The sequence below is a fragment of the Plodia interpunctella genome, chromosome 15 (genome assembly GCF_027563975.2).
Source record: "Plodia interpunctella isolate USDA-ARS_2022_Savannah chromosome 15, ilPloInte3.2, whole genome shotgun sequence".
Classification (NCBI taxonomy): Eukaryota; Metazoa; Arthropoda; class Insecta; order Lepidoptera; family Pyralidae; genus Plodia; species Plodia interpunctella.
In genome coordinates, this window is record NC_071308.1 from 4,839,311 (window position 1) to 4,867,125 (window position 27,815).

Consider the following 27,815-nt stretch of genomic DNA (forward strand, 5'->3'; position numbering starts at 1 on the left):
GCACAAACATCACCATTATCAATTACTTCATCAACCAAGCATTGCACTGGACTGGCCATCTCGCCATATCACCATCGACGTCACAGGCCTAGCATGGTGATCACACCTAGCTAGCATTTAGTGCATAACTGGAGCTAAATAGATGACAGTAATGATTTTATTAAGTAACACCTATTTAAAAAATGAAAGAATCATGTTTGTTGGTATTTTATATGATTCTTATTTTTAATTCATTTGTCTGGGCTTGCGCTAGTCATGCCTCCTATTCTGAGACCTATTTCGAATCGAAATTACTAAATTTGAAACTACTAATACAAATAAGAAGGTTTTCAAACGTTTTGAGTCATTAGGCTAAGTCATTGGTCAATTATTTAAATATTTTCCAATATGTTAAAAGGTGCAACATTTAATAAACACCGTATAATAACATAGACGCTATATTTGGCCATTGACGTCAACATTCGGAATGGTAGCACAATAGAGAGGAACAACTAACTCGAACGCTTCTAGCTCCGCCAGTAACGCCTCACAGTCACACAGAAAGCACTACTTACACTTATAAATTCGACTAGCTTCAATGCTACGAGACGCTGTAATTTACTTTGTAACAATATGTGATAATAGAATATCGCGGAAATATGAGGAACAAAGAAGGACCGGGTTAAATAATTACCCATAATTTATTTATCCATCTACATTGGCTTATCTGTATTGTTACAAAGATCATGCTCATGTGATATGATAATGATATTTTGGACATAGGCTTGTGTTATCTTAGTAAGCTAGCTTGTTAAGAGAATACATGAGACACGGATCGATACCACAGCGCTAAGCGTAAGTAGTCGAAGGATTGGCGGACTATCTTCCTAACAAAAATAAAATTTTATTGGGAAACCAAAATAGAGGTATTGTTTGTATTAGGTTTTTAAAATATACTGAACTTAAGTACATACACAAAACTAGGGTGCATTAGCACTGATCTTTTCAGGTAGATATAAATCCACTAAATATAATTAATCACTCCACTAACATACAGTTAATAGAAAGTTCAAATCAAAAGCAACAGAATCCATGACACCCCAAGAGTGAAGATACAACTATACAGTATATTTTTCGACAGTATATTTGAGTAATAAATGTATTTTATTTAGGTGCGTTACGATGACGAGGACGAAGACGAGGGCCCCCAGCCGGACGCGACCCTGGAGCAAGGGCTGCCGCTGCCCGTGCGCATGCAGGGCTCCTTCCCTTTGGAGCTGGCTTCCACGCCTCTCGAGGACATCGATCCCTTCTACCACAACCAAAGAGTGAGTCACCAGTCACAGCAAAATTGTATGGAAAACAGCTGCACAGCTATTCGGCACGTGTCTGTATAGATTTGTGATGCGAATTTAAACGTGGTTGAGACTGTTGTACTGTTTTTGGTTGGTAAATAAAACCTTAACCACGCAGGGACGCGAGAGTCGCAAAGCCCAAATACTCAAATTACTTTGGTCAAAAAATACTATACTATAAACAGAATTTTGCCTGTTTTATGGTATGGATGTATCTATATTTGTTATCGTTATTAATACTAACATGACGATATCGAAAAATATTTACATGAACAATGAGATAAGACGATAAAAATGCCATTTACATAACCATACATGCAGATAAGCAAACAATTGAAATAATTAAAAACAAACACGTGATCTTTTATCTTTTTTTTCAGACCTTCGTAGTCATAAGCAAGGGTAAAGATATCTTCAGATTTTCGGCCACCAACGCTTTATTCCTAGACCCGTTCAACCCTATAAGAAGAGTGGCGATATACATATTGGTGCATCCCCTCTTCTCCTTATTCATCATCACTACGATCTTAGTAAACTGCATTCTTATGATAATGCCTACCACACCGACTGTCGAAAGTACTGAGTAAGTACCGCAATATACATTCTTTATGTATTGTACTAGCATAACATAATACCTCGTCTTAATACGAATTCCAAAACCATCATTACTCAGAACATTTCTTCTTAGGATCTAGACCATTTCGTAGTCTGCACGCATATAGTTACAAAATTGTTAGCATTCCGCTAGTTAAAGACAATATTTAGATTTATCAGAAACTCAGTTTATATATTTAGAATGATTACCAATATACATAAGTATATTTTTATAGTATTGAATCAGATAGTAAACATTGTTTGTTTATATAGAATCCCTTTGAATATTTATTAGAATTATGTTTACCCGTATCTAATGAACTTCGATTGATACCAATAACTACGGAGTCTTGACCCTGGCTTTGAACGAAATCAAACATTACTGTATTCAAAATAATTAATTGCATACTATGTTGTTTGACAATTCTGGCTAACGATGTTTCTCATCTCCTGTAATCTCAAAGTTTTTAGAAAACATTTCATACAAAAAGACTTCTTTGTAATTTCCATCTATCTGTACATACTTACTTATACTATGTAGGTTACTAATATACTTTATATATATCATTACCATATAGATCAGATTTACTTCTTATCTATGTAAATTCTTAGTACATAGATCTTTTTAGAAATTCTATGTCTACTTTGAACCTAATCATTTTATTTGCCTACGTCATTAACTCATAAAATTTGACATAGATAATTGAGATTGTTTGTTTTGGAGCGGCGATCCTCAGTGGAAGTGAATTTTTCCAGAGTTATCTTTACCGGGATCTACACGTTTGAATCGGCGGTGAAAGTAATGGCCAGGGGTTTCATACTACAGCCATTCACATACCTTAGAGATGCATGGAATTGGCTTGACTTCGTAGTTATAGCTTTAGCGTGAGTAGTAGACTTTTTATTGATATACGTAGTACATTATTCGAAACCGTTGAATTGTAGATTTTTTATCTTAAATGTGTCATTAATAGATTAGATGAGATTTTAAATAGACCGTTGAAAATTTCGAAAGACCAATAATTCGAGATTTGGATAGATTCAATTATCTTTTTAATTTTTTGTGATTTAGGATTGTGAAATAGATTTTGTAGTGATGTACTCGTAGTTATGTGTATTAATCTAGTTGTTGTGGTTGTGGGTATCTGTTTGCAGTTATGTGACGATGGGCATAGATCTGGGCAACCTAGCAGCGCTCAGAACGTTCAGGGTACTGCGAGCGCTCAAGACTGTAGCCATCGTGCCGGGTAAATCCATTTTTATGATATAGCTTAGATGTTTACTTAATTAGGATTGTTTATGTCAATTTGGATTTATGATTTCCTTAGAGTAATTGTTACTTAGTAGTACAAAAATAGATTTCGAAATTTCGAAATAGCGTAGTGAGGGTTCTATTGGCGTACCGCATAGCATTTTGCTGCTAGATCTATTTAGCAGCTGGATTGGCTAAAATGATATTCATAATTTTTATATTCTTCCTTTAAACTTATATAAAATAATCCGTTTAACTTAATCCATTTAATTTTAACTTAATATTAAATAATAGTCTAAATTTTAACTAAACTTCACTAGAAGAATTTCTTTTTACAACATAAAGTACTAACTTTATGTTCTAAATAAATTTTGTATATAAACATCTATGGTGATGTCGCCGAAAAATAATCCGTAAGCATAACTGATTTGTACCAACAAACTTGCTTTCGGTGGTACTCCATTTTCATCGACAAATTAAGTACTTATTATGAATTGAAGTATAACTTGGATATAGTCTGGTTAATGTTTCCAGCAGTAATCATTAGACGCATAAAGTTTATTCTTCCTTGCTTGTATTCCACAGGTTTGAAGACCATCGTAGGAGCCGTGATAGAATCAGTGAAAAATCTCCGCGACGTGATCATCCTGACGATGTTCTCGCTATCGGTATTCGCGTTGATGGGCCTGCAGATCTATATGGGGGTGCTGACACAGAAGTGCATCAAGGTGTTCCCCGAGGACGGCTCCTGGGGGAACCTCACTGATGAAAACTGGGAGAGGTTCTGTCAGAATGAAAGTGAGCCTCGATAGTTTCTTGTTTACTGAAAACGACAAAGTTATGCGTTTTTAGCTATGCTGGAAATTGAAAGAATGAAAGTAGGACGCACGGATAGTCTTTTTAGTATTTAGGAATGACCTGTGACCTTAATGTTTCTATCAGTTAGTGCTTTAGAAAGGACGTTATTTATTCAAGTGTTTGTCATATATGACACGTCATAGGTCATGAGTCACATTGTAAACTGTAACAAGTATGTTAATAGGCTACGGCAATTCAAAGCGCGTGTGATCTGTGTGTTCCGTGCCTATGACATGTATTTCTTCATTGATGACTAAACAGTTCGTCGTTGATTGATTGGTGTTTCTTTGCAGCGAACTGGTATGGTGGAGACGGAGAATATCCGCTATGTGGGAATTCATCAGGCGCGGGGTAAGTGTACCTACTGGCTGCGAGGGTCTAGTTTCCTTTCTAGTTCTAAGGGTCTAGTTTCCTTTCTAATTCTCATGTTAGAGTGCTAATTCAGATATTTGATTTTTATGTATTGTTTTTCGAACTTACATTGCTTGCTTTACTATTCAAAAATTAAATATATTAATCCCAAATATAGATTCTCATATATAAGTAAGTATATACTCATATTAACTACAATATAATTACCGTACACTTCTTTTTTTTAATACCACATTCATTTATAAAAATCTGATTCAAGTTTCTATACGTTTATAAAACGAAGATAGCTCTTCTAGTAAGTCTAAGATAGTCTAAAAAGTGCAAGTAATATATTTTTTAGAATTTATTTACAACGGTTTAACTCTCCAGGCAATGTGAGCCAGGCTACATCTGCTTGCAAGGCTACGGTCCAAACCCGAACTACGGCTACACTAGTTTCGACACGTTCGGCTGGGCGTTCCTGTCGGCTTTCCGTCTCATGACCCAGGACTACTGGGAGAATCTGTATCAATTGGTGAGTTTTATACCATTATGTGAAATTCAACTTTCTGTGAAATACGTTTGATGATATTATGTTATGTTCGCGCGGTGTCGATTCCCGCTTTTAAACTAATTTATGCCGTTGGAAATTATCTTCAAATGCTTTTAGTTAACATTTTCCCCTTGAACCGTCATTAGTTGATGTTACAGATAATATCAAATGATTATTTTAAATCAACGGTATTGTTTATGATAAAAAGTAAATTAATTTGCCTTCTGATACATAATCCAATGTTACTGTTATACAATGATCAACAATGATTACTGATCATTGCTGAGCTCTATTTTCATGGAATTCCGTATACGACTGCTGCTGGGAATAACTTGAATTTTATGTTGAAATCTCGGAATGACTTTCGACAGATACAATTCAACTTTCACTAACATTTCACTATTTAACTATGTATCTCATTCCATAAATGTGAAAAGTAGCTGAGATCAGAAATTTCATAAGTGATTGTTGCAGGTGCTGAGGTCCGCAGGGTCGTGGCACGTGTTGTTCTTTGTGGTGATCATCTTCCTGGGCTCGTTCTATCTCGTGAACTTGATCTTGGCCATCGTCGCCATGTCGTACGATGAGTTGCAGAAGAAGGCAGAGGAAGAGGAGCAAGCGGAAGAGGAGGCTCTCAGGGTTAGTGATCTACTTCTTGCTTGCCTATATTCAATTTGTAGCTAATGTGACGTAGATCAACATTTAAATGACATATGGGTGGCCGTGATATGTGGTTCCGCCCTAGAATAGGACCACTCCATATCCTCCCGTAGATGCTGTACGAGGCAACTAAGGGACACAGCCTGGACAGTTGATAGGTTACAATAGTATTCTTAAGGAGGGTTGACGTTAGATAGGCGGCCGGTTGTTAAAACACAGGTAAATCTTCAAAATTTTAAGGTTTTTTTACGCTTACCCCGGGCTTCGCGGCTTCAAAACACCGAACGCAACCGGGAACATGCAGTGGTGAGAGAGCTTGGTGTCTCGAGATGAATTTTTAATACCGAGACAGATTAGATAGTTGAAATTGTTTATTCTCCACGAACATCATGAAGAAGTGACGGAAGGCTTCTAAGTTCATCTAAAAGTCACATTCAGTTTTGTTAACCTATATATATTCCAAATAAGATCTGATCAACTAAAGTAATTTGACATTAATAGGAAGCAGAACAAAAAGCAGCCGCACGCGCAGACAAGCAAGAAGCCCGAGAAGCGCACGCTCGCGAGCAAGCAGCCGCGGCCGAAGCCGCAGCGTACGCCGAAGCCCATCCTGCCAAATCTCCCAGCGACTATTCCTGTCAGAGCTACGAGTTGTTCGTGAACCAGGAGCGCGTGAACCAGGACGACAACACGCGCGAGCGCATGTCCCTCCGAAGCGACCCCTTCGCCGACTCGGTGAGCACTCAGCCAACGCACAAGCCCACCGAACACCACGACAACGCACGCCGGGCACGGAAGGTCAGCATGGTGAGTATGCAGCCTTATCACGCGCACATCTCGCTGCCAATTGTTCTTAAGTATATTTTGGAACTTCGAAAATATGCAGGGAATTAAACTGGAACTTACATCGATGTCTTATTTAATTATGATGGTGAAAACTGAAACTTAATGATTTAGTTAAAATGTTTCAATGTACAACAAATCTATAACAAAACATGATCAATAAAATAATTACCAAGGAAATAAGCATTAATAAGTTAAAGTTAAAAATTAAATTATAAGTTTAAGCATAATTTATAACGAAAACTAACTACAGTTTATAATTTTGAAGAATTTTTTTCGTCTTGTCATTATATAAATTTAAACGTACTCAATAATTATTCTTATTGAATTATTGGCAGCGGAATGTCTCTTATCTTTCCAACTTGATCAAATCAAATTCCGCTATACTGCTTTGAACACTGAAAGGAGTTTCTGAGAGACTCCGTTATCTGTGCAAAATCTTATCTTATCTACACTAAGATCACTTTTCATCTTCATGCCAGCACAATTCAAGTTGGAAGGAAAGATTTTAAAATATACATGTTTATTTTTTACTGCTATAAGCTTCTATTCTTCTCCTATGATGTAATAAAAAAGTAAAATACATAAAAGGTACAGATATCGCAACATCGCAATTTATAAAAGCATTTCTTTATATATTATACATCTAGACTTTGTTGGTTCTTTCTACAGTTTCCTCTTAACATCTCAATGTTTAAATATCAAAAATTTTACGCTGCATTTAAATTGGTATCTGTACATTTTAATTGCCATTTGATGTTCTTATTTTTTATTCCTACCATGTTTCTAAATACCAATGTTTTGCCTGACGGCATGAAATTAGTTACTTAACTTAGTGCTACAATGCTATGTTTTATACAAATAAGTTATCATTGACATCCAAACTATCATTCGTAGGCTTTCATTAATGTAGTTACATTTAACATTCAATCATGTCCTCAATTAGATCTAGCTAGTCTTTTTCTATTTCATTATCTACCTATGTTAGCACGTCCTTCTGTCTACCTATTTCTTTAATACCTACATATTTATCAACTTTCAATTTTTTTTTATCACAGATCAGACCTTTGTTGTAATAAACGATGACTGATGCCCTGTGTACAGCATGACTTTGTCGATAGAAATCACATTAGTTCTGTGTAGCCCTGTATTCTCCAATAATATTTCTCATTGGATTGAAAACTTCAGAAAAAGAATAAAAGTGTAAAACTTGTACTTATCATAGTACTATCAGTAATCATAATACTGAAGACAAATTATGACTAAAATTGGCTTCAATAGAAAATCCTAATAATTCAAGGAATACTATTGGAGAGAAAGAATCTATTGTCATGGTAGATTGTTTCTTTTGCAATGTGAGTGTTACGAACGGGCCGGGCCGAAACTGAACAATTCAACGATGAAGAGGTAGGTTCAGTCCAATCTTACTATTAACATGGTTAACATTTACTTCTTCAATTTATCAATAGAGTCCTCAATTTCGATTTAGCATTTTAGGGAGGCTTCGACTAAAAAATAACAAAAGAACAGTCCTCATGACTTTAGATGTAGCTACAAGGAAAATAGTTATGATAGGCTTAGAGTATGCAGACATGCATGTAATCTGACCCCTATTACTTCATGTGTTAATAAACAAAGTTACTGACTAACTTGCTTACACCCATTTATTGCTAGATTTTTTTTCAATTTCATCATTTCTTTGTTTTACAATAAGGGTTTTAATTGCATCCGCATAATTAATAACAAAAGTAATAATATCAAGGGATGTTATGGTTTAAAGTTCTTATTGTACTTCATTGACGTAAGTAGATCTTTTTTTAACAAAATGCCATGTTTAACTGGACACTTATCATTATATCAACCACATTCCAAGTCAATGTTTATGTCACAACTTGCTTCAAGTTGCAATTTTTTTATTTTATATGCCTGTTTTTATTTAGTTAATGTATCAATGGCAATGTCTCTGTTCCTTTTATCCTATTTGGTGGATGTCTAGATTTGATTTTTATAAACCGATTGGATTGAAAATTTTGAATTCATCAAAATTTTGTTTATGATTGAAGGTTCCCCACCCTGAACGCATTAATAAATACGGGCAGTTATATGGGCCACTGCGGGAGGGCTCTCAGGTTTGTCCTTCACTCCTCATTGGTGTTTGTGTTCCCCTTCCTTTTCCTGTTAGAAAGTTTTTATTTTCCATTCTATATTCTCAGCTACTTCTCTTCAATTCTTCTATTAGTACTTTTTTCAATACTTTTTCAATCAAGTCTAATAGCATTAATTCAGGGAGACTGTTTTCATGAGTTTATTCCTGTATTGATGCATTGAGACGGGCACTTATCATTTATATAACTTCATTATCTTCTTTCTTTCTTTTTACATTCCTCTTTAGATATATGTTTTAATTTACTACATTTGTTTATCAGCACATGAAAGTAATGATTGATTTAGGATTTCTTCGAAAACTGTATAAAGCCTCTGCAACCGGTTACGAAGTATAGCAATCATAGAGTATTATTAGGTATCAAGAATTTACTACTTGATCTGAATTGAGGAAAGTTTTATAGATTATATGCATAGCAAAGTAACCAAATACATTTTATACGTAAAACTAAATGGATATTATGGTATTGTCTAGTAAGTATATCGCAAAGGTTCTTGGATTTGGGTGCGTTTATGTTAAGGGTTTTATGATACTGCAGGCTTCATTATCGCTGCCGGGATCTCCTTTCAACTTGCGTCGAGGGTCGAGAGGGTCGCACCAGATGGCGTTGCGACCGAACGGAAGGCCGCGCTACCCCCCTGGAGCTGATCGCAAACCTCTGGTTTTGTCCACCTATCTGGACGCTCAAGAACATCTGCCATATGCTGACGATTCTAATGCTGTCACTCCAATGTCTGAAGAAAACGGTGCTATCATCATCCCTGTGTATTATGCTAATTTAGGTGAGCTACATTATATGTTATTCATCAAGAATCATTTCTTTTTTGACTTTACAATAAATGATATATGAAATTGTCGTCTCTTTGAGTCATCTCAGTTGCTAAAAATATTCCATTACAAATACCAAATACATGGCAGTTAAGAAGTAATACTCACTTTTCTTAGAAATTGTTATCCTAATAACTTCAAGTAAATTCCTGTAATTCCAGGGTCAAGGCATTCCTCGTACACGTCCCATCAGTCTCGATTATCGTATACCTCCCACGGCGACCTCCTCGGAGGCAGTAAGGCGCAGACTAAAGAGGCTAGATTGCGAGGGCGGTCGGCTTCCAGGAACCACAGCGTGACGTCACAGCCCCACGCCTACCCGCTGCCCCGGCAAGACTCGTCGCTCGCTTCCAGACCGCTCAGAGAATATGTATGTATCAGAAGGAATATTTATACTTCTATATTATCATCACACTCTTTATTCCATAATCTGGAAACGGCGCGATATATCTAATCTGTTGTTTTCTGGCGGCCTTCACTTTTAACACTCTCATATTGTCTCCATCTGTAGTCCATCCAACGTCATGTTCACAAAATAAATTCTTCTTCTCCTTTTCGTTTCATTACTCTAGGTACCATATGCTTATTTTATTTGTCTTCGTCTTCAGTATATGAAGTTTTGAACAGTGTCGAAAATTTTATAGTCTCGGTGGTGGCCAACATTAGGTCGTCCCATGTCCCACATGTGGGACCATCTAATGTTGGCGACTAACGAGAACCTACCGCCACTAGCTTACAACCACAACCGATCAACCACCAACCACCAACATGTAAGAGACTTGATTGACTTTTTAAATAATAATCAAAACAGTGTATAAGCCTTACTGGAGTGCAGCAATGAATGCTTCAGCTGTTATTACTGTAGAATTCTAATGACAAATAATCATAATCATATATCCGCGCAGTTTAGCTAAATGTTGAAGAATTCCAATGAGGAAATCATTGCAAACTCAAAAATTAATACGATTGAAAAATGATTGTAAAATGATAGGCATTCATTTCTTAAAATATAATGTGGCATCGTGTTATGTTTCAGGAGACGGAATGTGTGACTGACGAGGCCGGCAAAGTTCTGAAACCTTCCAACGACAATCCCTTCATTGAGTCCTCCCAGCAACCTAACGTAGTGGACATGAGAGGTAAGTCTTTATCCTAATCCAAACTAATATTATAAATGCGAAAGTAAGTTGTTTGTTACCTCTTCACGCTCTATCTACTCCATCAATCTTCTTGAAATTTTGCATACATGTATTTTGAAGTATGGAGAAGGACATACCTTTCATCCAGGAAAATTAACGCGAGCGAAGCCGTGGGCAAAAGCTAGTTTATAATGCTGATGTCTATTATAAAAATCTGACCTGAATAATAAATAGAGGTTGATTAATCTTAGGTTTGTCTATCAAACTTTATAGACAATTGTTTTTGAAAGATCTTCAATGAAATAATATTTTTCTTATAAGTTGTGGAGGGACAATTTTTTCGGCATTTCTTCATGTAAAATTTGATGTGAAAAATTGTGAAGGTTTAGACTTCACAGGCAATTTTTCTGCCAAAAAAAGAGAGAGACCAATGCTCGCGATATTAAGAGATCTGATGATTTGAATATTCGAATAGAAAAAAAAATTGAATTTATTGAATTTGTTACAGATGTAATGGTACTAAATGAAATCATCGAGCAAGCGGGCAGGCAAAGTCGCGCGAGCGACCACAACGGTACGGAACCCCTACATCATTGTATAAATATTGTTCGGAACAACGCTGTTGTCTTGCATCTCATTTATTTTTACATCGATGTCTTTAAATGTGGTTATGTGAATTGGTCAATCAAAGAAATATAGAAAGTAGCAGGTATAATTAATTTTATCTAAAAATGCTACGTCAATGAAGTTGAGGAACCAAGCTATACGACTGTTACATATTTCTTTGAATGACCCATTCAAGTATATCGCTTCTCTGACTGAACTACTAGACAAATTGACAATTTCTTTCATGAACTTACAAAGTCTTTTACACAGTATTTTGTTATACATGTCCCGTTAAAACTATACACTAGGACACATACAAACACACGAGGTATTTGCTCATTATGCAACAAAAAAGCATAATTGGCAATGTAAAATATGGATGTCATTTTTGTCGTTTTAAAAGCACCAAAGTGTTAAGCCGAAGAGTTGTGCTGTATAGACAAACAGATTTAACTTGAAGAATCTTATGTTGTTACTTAGTAGACACTTGAAATGTAGTTTGTTGATATTTCTTCGGCTGTATCCACAAGTAAAGAGTAGATTACAATTACACGGTTTAAGATATGTTTTGCGTTAGACATATGGCAAAGTATTTCAAATATTTGCACAAGTTGCACTAAATTTAACTTGATCACTACTTCTGCACCAATGGAACGAAACCCTAAGCCCTTAACCCTGGAAATGCAACGTTACACTATTTCTTGAGAAATGGTAAAATAAAATTCTTCTTTATAGCCTGTTTCTTCGATATTGTTAGTAGTAATATTTATCACTGGTGTCAGATTTTAATCGCCTAAAAGTATAAAAACATTCTACGAGTTGCATTTTCAGTTACAAACATTTTGGCACTGCACTGCACACTTACTATACCGAATTAGACTAATTTATTAGTGGAACTTAGTCCCTTTTTTTGATTTTTAAAATGTACGTCTTATTTGAATAGTTGATTATATCCATGTCTTAGTTTGTCAGTAGATTTTGTATAACAAAAAACATACATGAACATATTCGTCATGCTTTGTGATTTTAAATCACAATATTCATATTTTTTGGCCATTTTATAAAAAAATAGTTCAAAATCTGTCATGACATGATAGTATGTATTAGTAGTTAAACGGGTATGAAGCTTCAAACAGGTTGCATTGAAATATCATGTAGTCACGCCAGTATGTATCGACTTGAGTTTGATTTGCACGATGTTACCAAGCACATTCCCTTGGGACGCCGAGGACCCATGTTCCACGTCGGGGTTTATCACGAGTTTACTGTCACAGACATGTCTCAAACATAAATGACAGCCAATCACAAAAAATATGGATATTAGTGTATATTGTGCAGCGAAATAGAGAAACGAGCGCAGTTCCGAGAAACGAATTGGTTGAATTTTTGAATTCTTTTTTTGGAACTGCTGATGACTAAAATTTACGAATAATGAGCGAATACTAACCAAATTATTTCTGTCTCTCTCTAACACACACACACGCACTCTGCTGGTAAACGGGACGCAACAGTGTCAGTATACTACTTCCCAACAGCGGAAGAGGATGAAGATGGGCCGACGTTTAAGGAGAAGCTTCTGGAATGTTTCATGAAGGGGATAGACTTGTTCTGTGTGTGGGACTGCTGTTGGTTGTGGCTGGAGTTTCAGAAGTACGTCGCGTTGCTGGTGTTTGACCCGTTCGTGGAGTTGTTCATTACACTGTGTATCGTGGTCAACACATTGTTCATGGCACTCGACCACCACGACATGGACAGAGACATGGAGAAGGCGCTCAAGAGTGGCAATTATGTAAGTTTGCTCTGTTTCTATTTATTTATTACTGTTCGTTCGCATTTGGTCAACCAATATATAATAATATCAATAATATATATAATACTAATTTCTTTCAGAAAAACCTAATAAATTTAGCTGATCTAAGTTATTATTTTATAATTTGACATGAGTTTAACCTCGTCGTGTTTTGTTTACAGTTTTTTACTGCCACTTTCGGAATAGAAGCTATGTTGAAGTTAATAGCAATGAGTCCAAAGTATTATTTCCAAGAAGGATGGAATATTTTCGACTTTATTATTGTGGCCTTATCACTTTTGGAGCTGGGGCTCGAGGGAGTCCAGGGTTTGTCAGTGTTGCGTTCTTTTCGTTTGGTAAGTTTATTCCTTTTTTTATTAAAATTTAAAATGTTATTTAATAAAATGATTATTCTATTTAAAAAGTTATAGATCCCGAAAAAAAATCAGGTCTATCGTCGTATCGTTAACTTGTCAGAAGTATTTAATTTCTTATTAACTTAATCTTATATGGTAGCATTTCAATATATATACTTTTTGATTCATATGTTCCCAATGCACTAATATATTTCTGATGTTTTAGAAATTGAGTAAGTTATTGATTTCAAAATTTCCGACAAACATAAGAGAAAACTTCTTTAAGCATTATTTTCGGTGACTAACTTGATATATGTGTATCTAACTACTAATCTACTAAACTACTATCATTGTATTGATGTCGAAAAAATTTGATTCGTCGAAGAATTACCCTAATATAAGCGTGATTGCTGAATATGATTTAGATATTCAGTGATTTATCCGTCATCAATGAAGTCACTAATATTTAAAATCAAACGATCCAATGATTGTAGTGATATGTACCTATATAAAATACTATCTTTTAAGTAATCTATTATGCATAATAAAATTATAATCCTTTTTGGGATTATTTATGATTGTTGTAATTCTGTAACACTCTACATTGTCCACATGTGTCACACAAAAACATTCAAACATAATTTATGATAGATGTAAATTGACGTGATGAATATTTTCAGCTGCGTGTTTTTAAACTGGCCAAGTCTTGGCCGGCGCTAAATCTTATTATATCCATAATGGGTAGGACAGTGGGAGCTTTAGGGAACTTGACCTTTGTACTTTGCATCATTATATTCATATTCGCGGTGATGGGAATGCAGTTGTTTGGGAAGAATTACACAGGTTCTATTTGAAAGAAAATTTAGCATCTATAAAGAAATAAGCTTCTTAATTCAGCTTCACACTCCCGAAAATATTACACTGGGCTTGATTTAACATCTCATGAGGGACGTCGTGGCTTTGTAACACGACGGGAGAGACTCGGCACACCACGGCCGCTCTCAGATCACACGTTATGAAGCTATGCAACGCTGCTTTACAATCATGAACTAAGCTTTGCATCGAGTATATAGATTTGACTTGCAGCTTTGCTTGTGAAAGAGTACTTTTCGCCGCAGGTCTTTGACTGATGGGATCTATGTCATATCATTAGGCACATCATAAGAATAGATACGAACAGTCGAATAATTAGAATGGACTGTGAAATTTGTATAAAACGTTTTGATAAAGTACTCTATTATTTCGATGCAAAAGATGAAAAAAATTTAAAACTAACATATATCCCACTCATACAGAATTAAATCAATGCACATCGATAGGAGACTCAAGCACACATTCGCTAATAGTCGACACAGAATCACTCTCAGAGGGTGTACTGGCATCGCCAATCACAACTGCGAGTGATTTTGTGTCGTGGAGAGGTCCGCGCAGTAGCATAGGTGAAGCGCCGGTAAGCGAGCTTGTGTGACGCCTTGTTTCACAATTTATACTTCCAGCTTCGAGTATTCAAATTGGCAAAGTCATGGCCGACACTTAATTTACTCATCTCTATAATGGGTAGGACAATGGGTGCCTTGGGCAACCTGACCTTCGTATTGTGCATCATTATTTTCATATTTGCCGTGATGGGTATGCAACTGTTCGGGAAAAATTACGTGGGTAAGTTAAAATTGGTGGGAGTGCTGCATGATCATTGGTGTTTGGAGGTGTTGACTGTTGGTGGCGGCAGCCTAGCTTGCACGGAAATCTGTCCTTACTCGACTGACTGCACTATAATCAATCTGCATAAATATAGATGCACATTGACTAATGTCTGCCTGTCTCTTGTACTAATCTGCTTTCATTGTCGTTAAGTTAGGTAATCAATAAATTACGTTGTTTTTATCTAATTATAAAACGTTTGTGGAATACTATGTGTAGGTACACTTGGCCGAAAACTATAATTAGGTAGACGTATTTGACATTTTTGTACCTATACTGCCCATGTAATTACTAAAACACTGGGGATCCACAGACGTGGTTTTAGACAAAACATATACATGTTTTGTCTAAAACCACTAATGAAATCAATGTGATCTGTATGTGTAGTCAGTTGACTATGATGATGGATCGTGTCAAGAAAATTAGAGCAGTTGTATTTCGGTATTTCTTATCTGTGTTCGCGTTTCACCGAAATATGTCTGCAAGTAGAAATTTACTCTTGAATAATGGAGTTTTATTTACACAAATATCAATAAACTTGGTTAAGTAATAATTATGTGATTTGTGTGATAAATATTATTTACTATAAAAACAAACTCCATTGTTCGACTGGAGCTCGCCGCCCCGTTTGAATAGTGACTGTATTGGTGTGCGTTACACTCTTGTGCTCATTGACATTAGGCATTAGGAGATGCCAACACTGATTGTTGTTCAAGCGTTCCAAGTGAGCCTGACCCAAAATGTACCTCCCCCCCCACTTTTCTCAACGGACCCTCTAAAGGCGCCTCACTTGTGAAACATTGCCAGCTTTTCTCTCATGCATTTTTCGTTATCCCTCTTTTTTACAGCAGATTTTCCTTATTTTGATCTAGATTACATGAGCTCTTATCTATTTATTATACCTACCTGCTATGTATTAATACTAATTTTGTATCCTTACGACTATATTCTTTTTATTTAGTAAGTATGCATGTCCTATTGTGAATGCCAGATATAAATAATAGAGATAAGTAACGCACTTATGCTTCAAATTATAAAAAACTGTTGAAATCTGAATTGTGACGTGGCTTGTATGAATAAACATTGCTAACTTTTATTTTAGTGAATAATGATTCAAATAGCTTTATTAATACCTAACATTATATTCATGTAACACTAGATAACATTGTAATTTATAATTTGTTTTACGCAGATTATGTGGACCGGTTTCCGAATGGAGAGCTACCGAGATGGAACTTCACAGATTTCATGCACAGTTTCATGATAGTGTTCCGAGTGCTCTGTGGAGAATGGATAGAGAGTATGTGGGACTGTATGTTGGTGGGAGACGTCTCGTGTATACCCTTCTTTTTGGCTACTGTCGTCATTGGAAATCTTGTGGTTAGTATTCTCATCCAGATAGATCTTTTTTTTATTTTGTTAGAATAGTATTTTACTAGTACTTTATTTGATCAATCTGAATGAATTTCTTGAATGGTTTGATATATTCCATAGATCAAAAAAAATGATAAAAATAAATGAAGAACGTTGTTCTTATCGATGTAGCCTCCATTTACAAATATCCTCTGCCATTAATTTTACTAATGTTCATTTTAGGAATGATCATCATTAATTTTCAGTCTACATCAACCCACTGCTGGGTCAATAGATTTTAGCAATTATTGGTCTAATCGTTGGACTACTAAACTCCTTATTTGACATACCTATGATTATTTTGAAATATGTTAATTAATGTTATTGAATTCCAGGTGCTTAACCTCTTCTTGGCTCTGTTACTGTCAAATTTTGGATCTTCGAGCTTATCAACGCCAACTGCTGATCAGGACACGAACAAAATAGCTGAAGCTTTCAACCGGATATCAAGGTTCACTGATTGGACGAAGCGCAACATCGCAGACTTCTTGAAGTTACTGAAGAATAAGCTGACTAACCAGATAGCAATACACGCCCCTGGTAAGATGTGCACACAGTCGAATTACAGTGTGTTGTGGCATGTGTGTTAAGCGTTCGATGTACAAAATTGTCGATTTCAGTTTTATTTTGAAATGCTTAAGAACCTTAATAAAATGTTTTTATGTTTCAAGTATGAATTCACTGAAGCTTGTCTTTAAATCAAGATAATGAAGACAAAAGTTTTGATAGTACTGGCTATAAAAATCTAAATACTGTTCATGAACAAAAATTGGCGTTCGTGTAGTTATTTACATATGTATAATGTCATGTTGAAGATGAAAGCGAAATGTTTTTTGATACTAAATTCTACCTTTAACCAAATAATAAAAACTTATAATAAAATTAATTTTATGTTGTACTTAGCATGACTTATTGACAAATATGACTGTGTGTGTGTATATTTTGTGTAGCATGGTACCAGGATAAATAAATTGTATATTCTATCGTTGTATTTATTCGCGTATTGTGGACACTACGTGCCTGCGCTATTTCCAAATGTAGAAAGACCCTGTATCAAGTGAATTGTCGTGTGTTAGATTTGAATCCTGATTGCTACATTTCTGTATTCTTTTCTGTTTACATCCTTGTGTGTGAATCATTTTTTTTTGTTTTTATGTAGTCATTGTCTCATATATGTAGTTCTGTGTAAGTCGTTGTTGCATGTCCTTACCTACACCAGATAACGTGTTTTTGTGTGCCTTACCTATTTCGAAAGACTCATCTTCAGCGTATATCGTATCATTTTCAGCGATTACTCAACGTTATATACATTATTTATGAATTTACATAGGTATCTAAAATGGATAAGTATTATAGATTTTGAAATATTAAATTTTGTAATTATTTAAAAATCATCATTAATTTTACGTAAATTATTCAGCACTTTCATTTTTTAAACAACCAATCATCAAATAAAGATCAGATTGAAAGTTCATGATGCACAGTTGAAAGAACATCATTCACGATACATGCTTATGACAGCACTGGGTTTTAATCTAACATTACTAAGACTTACTTGGTCTGATTTCTATGCTTGGTCTGGCGACACGTGGGCCACGTCGCGACACTAGGCTTAAAAGCGGCTTTGTGTGGCCGCTGTGTCTCTTCAGAACGCGTAGACAACGAGCTGGAGCTAGGAACCGACCTGGATGATGCTGTTCTGTACAAAGACAAGAAACTTAAGGATCAAGTAGAAGTAGCCATAGGCGACGGAATGGAATTTACGATACCAGGTAAATTAAATGAAGTAATGTTAGGCATATAGTATTTTGAGAATGCGCTATTACTACCTGATGTTTGTTTCCAGGAGACAATAAATATAAAAAAGGAAAAATATTAATGAATAATATTAATGCTATAACAGATACTAATCATAGAGACAATCGGTTAGACTGTGAACTAAATCATCATGGATATCCTATTCAGGTATGGTTTTGAGTCTAATAAATAAACAGAATAATTAATATTTCAGAATTTAAGTGGCAAACAAATTTATTTTTTGTTATAGGACGATGATACAATTAGTCAAAAATCATATGGTAGTCATAAAATTAGATCGTTCAAAGACGAAAGTCACAAGTGTTCTACAGATACAATAGATGGAGAAGAGAAAAAAGACGCTAGCAAAGAAGAATTAGGTTTAGAAGAAGGTTTGTTTGATTTTATATTTCTTGTTAATGAGACTAGAGAGTTCGTGATTACTTCATTTTTGATATTTATTCCTCTTGCAGAAATGATAGAAGATGATGAAGAAAAACCAGATGGTATTCTTGGGAAGACAGATATTATAGTGGCAGCGGACGAAGACGTCGTAGACGACACGCCGGCTGACTGTTGTCCTGAACCTTGTTATCAGAAGTTCCCGTTCCTCGCGGGAGACGACGAGTCACCATTCTGGCAAGGCTGGGGAATGCTCAGATTAAAGACTTTCAGGCTCATTGAGAACACCTACTTTGAAACGGCTGTGATTACTATGATTTTGCTCAGTAGTTTGGCTCTGGTAAGTATAAATAAATTAAATGCTCTCATCTTACTTAAACTACGTAAGATAATCACGATTTTTTTATGTGTTATAGGCTTTAGAAGATGTACACTTACCTCACCGGCCAATCCTGCAGGATATACTATATTACATGGACCGGATATTCACTGTAATCTTTTTCATCGAGATGTTAATCAAGTGGCTTGCTCTCGGCTTCCAGAAGTACTTCACAAACGCTTGGTGTTGGCTCGATTTCATCATTGTCATGGTAAACATTGTTCGCTTTTGATTATTAAACGACTCCCATTATACTAATATACTTTTTGCAGGATTGCTATCTCCTAAAAATGGTATATCAAATCAAGTTATTTTTAACATTATCATATAGTACTGAAGGGACATTGAATACCCGTAGATGTAAGTTTTAAAGTATATCAATTAAATTAAAAAATGTCGCGTAATATGTCAGTTATCGCTCGTAAACCACGGGGCGGTGATGGCGGGCGCGGACGACATCCCAGCGTTCCGCTCGATGCGGACGCTGCGCGCGCTGCGCCCGCTGCGAGCCGTCTCCAGATGGGAGGGCATGCGCGTGAGTAAGCGCCGCACCGTCGCGCTCCGACACTGTCTGTGTCGAATATGTTGCGCTGCCCATCCACTAATACATATCGAATCATTTAGAATGGTGATTTTGAACTTACCCTCGTGTCGCAGTAGTGAATTTTAAATGTCAACAGAGCGTAAATGTTACAGCGCCGGTTACCGAGACTCGCAATTGAACTCAAAGCTGCCATTCTATATGATTCTACCAGTACCATCAACTTCATTGTTGATTATTGTCTTCCTTAACTCCTCGTATTTGATCATCTAACTTATTCTGTTGATGGGCAGCGCGACAAAAAGCAAAAAAGCTTTGTCTGTTCGATGTCTATCGGAGCGGAGACTCCGACTGGTCTCACTTCGCTGCCTCAAGCTCTCGATGTCGTTAAATTGTTTGTCTGTGGATACTGCTTCTATGTATCTCTCTTACCCACGACTCCTGCTACTTGTCAAGTTCTATATCAAAACTACAATGATTATACCTATTATTCCCTTTATAGACGATCTCAATTTAAACCCCCCCAAATTTAAAATGCATGTCAAGACACAAATACTTTATCTCTGTACTGTCGTATTAGAATGTGCCATTTTTTATTATAGCTACAAAGTTTACAAATAGTCAAACTGTGTCAAACTTAATAATCCAAATTTTAAAATTATAATATTAAAGAGAAATAGGCACTATTTCTATTATGACTGCAAACTGTTGATGTCTTGTTCAAAAAGTGATTGCAGCTATGATATGATAGGACTTTATTTGTAAAGGTGTTAGCGGGAAGTTTTTCGGTTAGCTTTGTTAAAGTTCTTCTGAAGATTTTGACTTCATGCTCCAAAGTAGGTTTGAAGGTTGTTTATTTTCTTCAATTTACGACAAAATTTTCCAACAGCTTTCGAGAGATTGCAATTTACCAGACTATTTGTTCCGTTTCTTATAATTTACTTATTGTTGAATGCTTAAATATTATTTTAATGATAAATGTTGAAATGACAACCGTTAATTTCATCAGGTCTCGCTTATAAACTTCGTAGCGGCGCTTTGTGGCGCCGGAGGCATTCAGGCGTTCAAAACGATGCGAACGCTCCGCGCCCTGCGCCCGCTCAGAGCCATGAGCCGCATGCAGGGCATGAGGGTACGTACCGCCCTCGCGAGTTCCACCAACTCGCTCATCCACCACACATGGCCTAACATCTTCACACTCACATTTTTTACTTTTACATATTTTGTAGTCCAAAACATCTTCAATCCCATTAACATTTCAATTTACAACACTCAGCTCCTCATCAATCTTTGCATCAATTATTTGGTCTTAATTGTTAAAAATCTTTTCTGGAGTTACACGATTGTTGTTCCTCATTGTCAGTAGTCGATTTTCGGTTTGTATTACTAGAAATCATTTAAAGATGTCGGTGGCACCCTTGAATGGCTTAGTATCATCAATCCGTACATCTTATTAGATCTCGGGCCGTGTTCTGTTGAGCTCATTGGGAGAACATTCATTGTCATATTTCGATAATATTATCTAGTATTTTTTTAATTAGTTAGTTTAGAAATTTGTAATTAGTGTAATGGATTTTAACTTAGATTTTGCACTTTAGATTTTACCTTCTTGTCTTCATCGTAAGAACTCTTTTGGATCGCATGCGTATTCTCTTAATGGATGGTTTTGTTACTGAAACTGGTAAGTGAAATCAATGTCGATGTTAGAGCTATTTGTTGTGCACTTATTTTTATGTTGATATTGCTTTGTATATATCCAATACCTAAGATAAGCACGTCAAGTAAGTACACTTATATCACAAAATTCATGTCAATTAAGCTTTTCTCAAATATTAATCACCATAATAACATTATATAAATTCAACTGTGTATTCTAACATACTGTTATTGTTAGTAAAAGATCAAATTAAATAATATATAATAATAAATAATTTGTTTCTCAGTTTTTTAAGAATTGAAACGTCATTAGATTTAGTATTTTGATGATTTAAATTTGATGTCTTAACTAATTAATTATGGCGTCAGCTAATATTATTGCATTCAAACATTATGTTAAAAAGCATATCGTATGAACATTTGAAATATTAATATTAAACCAATTTACCATAGGTGGTAGTAAACGCACTCGTACAAGCGATTCCATCCATCTTCAACGTGCTGCTTGTGTGTCTCATCTTCTGGCTTATCTTTGCTATAATGGGGGTCCAACTCTTCGCTGGAAAGTATTTCAAGGTATGAAAAACATTAAATTTAACACGTTATATGCACAGCTTTAAATTTAAATGTTTCATCAACTGAAGCCGTATGGCCGTCTGCTTATATCGTTAACGAAAATAAACGCTTAATTTTTTTTATTGTACCCACAGACTCTGTTTGTACCTATTTATTTTTATTATATTACGGTACTTACATATGCAACTTCATCTTACTTTCAGTGTGTTGACCTGAACCATACAACGCTGAGTCACGAAATTATCCCGGACAGAAACGCGTGCATCTTAGAAAACTATACTTGGGAAAACTCGCCGATGAACTTCGATCACGTCGGCAAAGCCTATTTGTGTCTCTTCCAAGTCGCCACATTCAAAGGCTGGATTCAAATCATGAACGATGCAATCGATTCTAGAGAAGTATGATGTTTCCTTAATTTATCGTATTATTTATAGTTTTAAAATAAATTTACTATAAACAATTTACATAATCTAAATATGCTTTTACAAAAATGTTTACAAAAAAAGTTTTTACAAAAATAAAGAGATTCTAGCACGTCGCCGCTTTGAAGGGTCCCAAGAAGGCTGGCAGCATTTGAACCGTTATGGCAATCCTATTTCCAGAGTAACTACCCGCCCTTGGATCGCCCATTACCTCACAGTCAGTCAGTTTTTTTTCTATATTTTCAGGTTGGACGTCAACCAATAAGAGAAACAAATATTTATATGTATTTGTATTTTGTATTCTTCATAATATTTGGCTCATTCTTCACTCTCAACCTATTCATTGGTGTGATCATCGACAATTTCAATGAACAGAAGAAGAAAGCGGGCGGTAGTCTTGAGATGTTCATGACAGAAGATCAGAAGAAATACTACAATGCTATGAAGAAAATGGGTTCCAAAAAGCCACTGAAAGCTATACCTAGACCCAAGGTGATTACTTTTGTTATAAACAAATTGTAACCCAGCTATGTTGTCATGTATATCTTTAAGTCAATAAGTATTTTTTTATTGTTGCAGTGGCGACCACAAGCGATAGTATTTGAAATAGTTACAGATAAGAAATTCGACATGATAATCATGTTGTTCATCGGTCTGAACATGTTGACGATGACGCTAGACCACTACCAACAGTCGGATACATTCAGCAATGTACTCGACTACCTCAACATGATATTCATAGTAATATTTAGTTCAGAGTGCCTATTAAAAATATTCGCCTTACGATACCATTACTTCGTCGAGCCGTGGAATTTATTCGATTTTGTTGTAGTCATGTTTTCTATATTAAGTAAGTATACTTTAAAATTTATCAATGTTACTATGTCCATTTGAAATTATTACATTTTTTAATGACTCTCTAAAATTTCAGGTCTGGTATTGAGCGATATAATAGAAAAATATTTTGTGTCGCCAACTCTATTGAGAGTAGTGAGGGTAGCCAAAGTAGGTCGAGTACTTCGACTAGTGAAGGGCGCCAAGGGTATACGAACGTTGCTGTTTGCGTTAGCTATGTCACTGCCAGCTCTATTTAATATCTGCCTTCTACTGTTCCTGGTCATGTTCATCTTCGCCATATTCGGCATGTCATTCTTCATGCACGTGAAGGACAAGGGAGGGCTCGACGATGTTTATAATTTCAAGACATTTGTGCAGAGCATGATTCTGCTATTTCAGGTCAGTGTATCGTACTAGTTACTTGCATAGAAAGGATTTGCATAAATAGAAGAATTATTGATATCGATTTCTGAATGGAAGTATAATCTAGTTTTTATGTATTTTATCGCTCTCTCGCAATAAAATTATTAACAATCGCGCTCTCTAACAGAATTAACTTTTACCCCACAAGTGTGGTGCCATGTAAAGAGCTCTGTCGGTGGCCAATATTAAATAATCACGAATGCAGGAGTTCGGACGCATAATTTTAGTGAATTTTCTATGAAACTCCATTTAGTTGGGACTGTCCTTGCACCGGCCTACTCGTGTTCGCAGTCTGTTGCGCATCCTCCAGTCAGCCCAAGGCAGGTCCTCATCAGGTGGCCGCTCTTGATATACTTTACAACGGAATACTTACTCGTATATGTAGAATAGTATTTATTATTAATCTTTAACCGTCAAATCATATTTGCAGATGTCAACGTCCGCGGGCTGGGACGGTGTGTTGGACGGCATCATTAACGAGGAGGAGTGCGACCTGCCGGACAACGAGCGTGGCTCTCCCGGCAACTGCGGCTCCGCCACCATCGGCATCACCTACCTGCTCTCCTACCTCGTCATCTCCTTTCTCATCGTAATCAACATGTACATCGCTGTCATTCTCGAGAACTACTCTCAGGTAAGCCCAGGGTTTTGTGCTTTATTTTTCTGATTATAGTTATCTAATTGTTGTGGGGGAGTCTCGACCGAGTAGCCGTCGCGAAAGGACGTCCCTTTAGCTCCGAACGCAGACAATAGACCGCGCAACCAGATGTTGAAAGTGTTTGCAGATGTTGAAAGTGTTTGTGACCGTACCTATACTCACTTCCAATTTAACCAAATATTTAACAAATCTATTATTAGTCCAAGCGCGTTCGGGTTCACTTAAATTAATAAATATTTAACAAAAAAGTGCATTTGGCGATTTTAGAGCGTAGTGAATTAGTTTGAGATTTTAGTGTTACCTAAACATATCATTTATAAGTATCTAAACAAAACAGCTCCAATGCTGAAGACTTCGTAAGTGAACCTGCAGCCTGCCAACACTACACAAGCTGAAAAACACGGGTGAGAGCGTTCCATGTTATAAAATATCCCCCTTCATAAATATATCTTTACCTAGAGCTATATACTTAACCCATAACGTAAACAAACCCTTAGCGTAACAAGTTCTCCAAGTAGCCAACAAAAAAGCAACTATACTTCAAAGAAATAATCTTGTCCCACCACTTGAATCCTGCAAGGTCAGTGCCAAAATCAAATCCAAAATACACATTCGTCTTTACTTATGTATAGATGTACTGCTTTATTTGTTTGCCAGATTAAGTAAAATAAAACATGAACCTGTTCTAGTGTTGTAATTTAATAGTTCAAATATTATATAAAAGAAATAAATAGACAACGCGCGTTCGGGTTCATTTAAATACATAAATATTGAATACAAAAAAGTGCTATTGGCGTATTTAGAGCGTGGTGAATTTGTCTGAGTTTTAGAGTTACATGTAATACCAACAAGCCAACAAAAAGCAACTATATTTCAAAGAAATAATCTTGTCCCACTGCTTGAATACTACAAGGCAGTGCCAAAATCAAATCAAAAATACACATTAGTCTTTATTTATGTATATATATATATATATTATGTATTGTACTGTTTTACATGTTTCCTAGACTAAGTAAAATAAAATATAACCTGTTTTTTCAAAGAAAACCTCAAAGCTATAAGATAAACAAAATGAAAGAATTCCGGTAGCAAATAAAGGCATCCCAGATAAAATTTAAGACAATTAAAAATATTTAAATCACAACACATAATATACTTCGATAACGAATATAAAACGAAGATAAAAGAGTCTCGTCACGCTTATAACTCATATGGCACCTCAGATATTCCGCCAACATTTGTCTTAAATAACCTAATATTACATACTTATTCTATAACCCAACATAGAACATACCGATAATTCCAAACAACATTCCTAGGCGCAACTCGCCCTTGCAACAATAAAAAAAAAAAGGCCCAATATAAAAATAAAAGATAAGAAATTAGAAAGACGCCATTGAAACCAGGAAACACAACAAACACAATAGCTAACACGTAGAACAAAAACAAATCCACAGCTGCAAGCCATAAATGAATAACATCGTCTGACTTGACGCAAACCATAAATTAAAACAAAGCAATTGATCCCTACAACAAAAAAAGGCATGAAGGTTACAATTTATTACAAAATAGAAAGCTAGCAAAAAATATACCCTATTACGCAAACGACTCTATAGACAAAGGAACCCCGAGCATTATAAACCTTTATTACCTACCTAACAAACTCACCAAGTTGGCACAACCCAGAGATTTACATTCGACGTTATAATTTAATATTGGCATTAGGTACCACAAACCAAACTTCATAACATATTCAACTAAAACTAATACATTTTTCTCCACAGCTGTTTTAGAAATTAAGCTCTTTTTACAGCATAGAAATATGGAGATATACGCAGACACCATAACAAAAATCCCAGGTGATGGTAACTGTCTATATAGAGCAATCGCATACCAAATCAACGATCTGTTTGGTATTACATTCGACCATCTAGCAATCCGACGCGACTTAGCTAAGTACGTTGAGGATAATCAACACAACGATAACATACACCAAGCTATTAGGAGTAACCTAAATGACACACTAACAGATCTACAGACTCAAATCAACAAATACCTACAAGCTCAATATAAAGAAGGTACCTGGGGTGGGACTGATATATTGATAGCAGCAGCTGAATACTACAGCATCAACGTCAAAATCTTCCAAGGCTATCCGCTAAAAGAAACAATACAATTCAGCCCGAAAAATAATGACGCAGCAGGTTGCATAGGACTGATATTTAATGGAAATCATTACGACTGCTTCAAGAATCATTTGGGCGCTTCTTCACTAAACCCCACACAAAAGACAGAAAGCTCAGACGAATGCACCCCGGAAGAAATAACTGACGAAACCGGCTACAGACTAATAAGACCGAAGCCTCATTACACAACTATAAAACAAATAGACAACATCAATATCGCTACATGGAACGTAAGAGGCGCAGCGACCTTAAACAAAAAAGCAGACATTGACTCGATACTAGAAGATAAATTGATTCACATTGCATGCCTACAGGAAACCCACTTAAAAACAGGTTCTTACAAATCTAAACACTACCTCTGGTCTCTATGTGAAAACCGAAAAAGGGGATTAGCCATCCTAATCAGAAAAAATTGCGGTCTCACAATAAAATGGACAAAATCAAACACAAACAACATGGCAGCGCTAATCTACCTAGATAACCAAACTACACTATTTATAGTTAATATACGTGTCTCAAACTCAACGTCAGCGGCAACAAATGATTTAGCTAAATTCATACATTATAATACTGGGCGACTTCAATGCACACGTCGGCTACCAAAACCCAAAGACACGGCATAATCCAAAACAAATAGGTAAAAACCTGCATCACAAAACTACAAACAACAACGGTGAAATCATGACAGATCTATTAAGAATGGGAAACCTCCGACTGGACACATCTTTCGGCCGCAATAGTTGTAAAACGACATACAGATCCGGCCGCAATATTTCACAAATCGACCACATTATGACCCAAGCTAAAACTCCACCATCATTTAACTATATAAAAGGCGAATACTTACTACGAATATTAATACGCCACTTTCGGACCTTAAAATCATCTGGGGCAATCTAAGACCTTTAAATAGAAATACCAACAAGACCCACCAATTTAATACTCAAACAACAACACCCAAAAACAAGGAGCTAAACACATTTAAATATAAATCGCTAGATTATGAACTACTTCAAAGTAAAGGCACAAAAGAAAGATACCAAACGGAAGTAATTGAACTTTTAAATAAAAGACAGCAGAACAAAATCAAAGCCAATCTTTCCTGGGAAGAAATAACAGGAACTATGAAAACAGCAGCCACGAACATCCTGAAATTTTATCGGAAATATTCCAGAGATATACAGGTTAGCTCTAACAAAACTACAAAAAGCAAAATGCTTGAAAAACTAGCGGCCCTCTGACCCAATCCACCAAAAAATCCTGAAAAAGTGCAGATATCACCTACAAGCAATAGAGGTCGCCGAGGAACAAGAAAAATATCGTGCATTCTTCAGTGACCTATTAACTAGACACCCCTCAGTAAGAATGAAATTCACATGCGAATTCTATAGAAATCATAAGCAAACAGAAAGACGCCGACTAAAGCAGACTTTTATTCCTATGTCTAAATGGGAACAAGTACTGGCAAAAACAGAAGGACAAATCATAGAAGAATTG

The 27,815-nt window shown here is 35.9% G+C and overlaps 1 protein-coding gene across 31 annotated transcripts in view; it reads left to right on the forward strand.

The window, feature by feature from the left end:
* para (paralytic) overlaps window positions 1–27,815 on the forward strand; it is a 62,150-nt gene that overhangs the window by 28,556 nt on the left and 5,779 nt on the right. For 2 of the 31 annotated variants that reach the window (XM_053755692.1, XM_053755696.2), the window contains 31 exons: window positions 1,152–1,307; window positions 1,715–1,917; window positions 2,685–2,813; window positions 3,084–3,175; window positions 3,766–3,978; window positions 4,332–4,389; window positions 4,780–4,924; window positions 5,417–5,581; window positions 6,104–6,409; window positions 8,509–8,574; window positions 9,148–9,391; window positions 9,599–9,807; window positions 10,474–10,576; window positions 11,085–11,150; window positions 12,694–12,971; window positions 13,154–13,327; window positions 14,824–14,986; window positions 16,221–16,408; window positions 16,777–16,981; window positions 18,052–18,213; window positions 18,288–18,406; window positions 18,489–18,630; window positions 18,712–18,980; window positions 19,057–19,230; window positions 20,570–20,692; window positions 21,670–21,792; window positions 21,996–22,190; window positions 22,461–22,706; window positions 22,794–23,064; window positions 23,146–23,450; window positions 23,905–24,108. In XM_053755692.1, the coding sequence (XP_053611667.1) occupies window positions 1,152–1,307; window positions 1,715–1,917; window positions 2,685–2,813; window positions 3,084–3,175; window positions 3,766–3,978; window positions 4,332–4,389; window positions 4,780–4,924; window positions 5,417–5,581; window positions 6,104–6,409; window positions 8,509–8,574; window positions 9,148–9,391; window positions 9,599–9,807; window positions 10,474–10,576; window positions 11,085–11,150; window positions 12,694–12,971; window positions 13,154–13,327; window positions 14,824–14,986; window positions 16,221–16,408; window positions 16,777–16,981; window positions 18,052–18,213; window positions 18,288–18,406; window positions 18,489–18,630; window positions 18,712–18,980; window positions 19,057–19,230; window positions 20,570–20,692; window positions 21,670–21,792; window positions 21,996–22,190; window positions 22,461–22,706; window positions 22,794–23,064; window positions 23,146–23,450; window positions 23,905–24,108 (5,496 nt within the window). Of the gene's footprint in view, window positions 1–1,151; window positions 1,308–1,714; window positions 1,918–2,684; window positions 2,814–3,083; window positions 3,176–3,765; window positions 3,979–4,331; window positions 4,390–4,779; window positions 4,925–5,416; window positions 5,582–6,103; window positions 6,410–8,508; window positions 8,575–9,147; window positions 9,392–9,598; window positions 9,808–10,473; window positions 10,577–11,084; window positions 11,151–12,693; window positions 12,972–13,153; window positions 13,328–14,007; window positions 14,171–14,823; window positions 14,987–16,220; window positions 16,409–16,776; window positions 16,982–18,051; window positions 18,214–18,287; window positions 18,407–18,488; window positions 18,631–18,711; window positions 18,981–19,056; window positions 19,231–20,569; window positions 20,693–21,669; window positions 21,793–21,995; window positions 22,191–22,460; window positions 22,707–22,793; window positions 23,065–23,145; window positions 23,451–23,904; window positions 24,109–27,815 lie in introns of all 31 variants that reach the window. The other 29 variants (XM_053755694.1, XM_064436426.1, XM_053755698.2 and 26 more) reach the window with 20 other exon arrangements.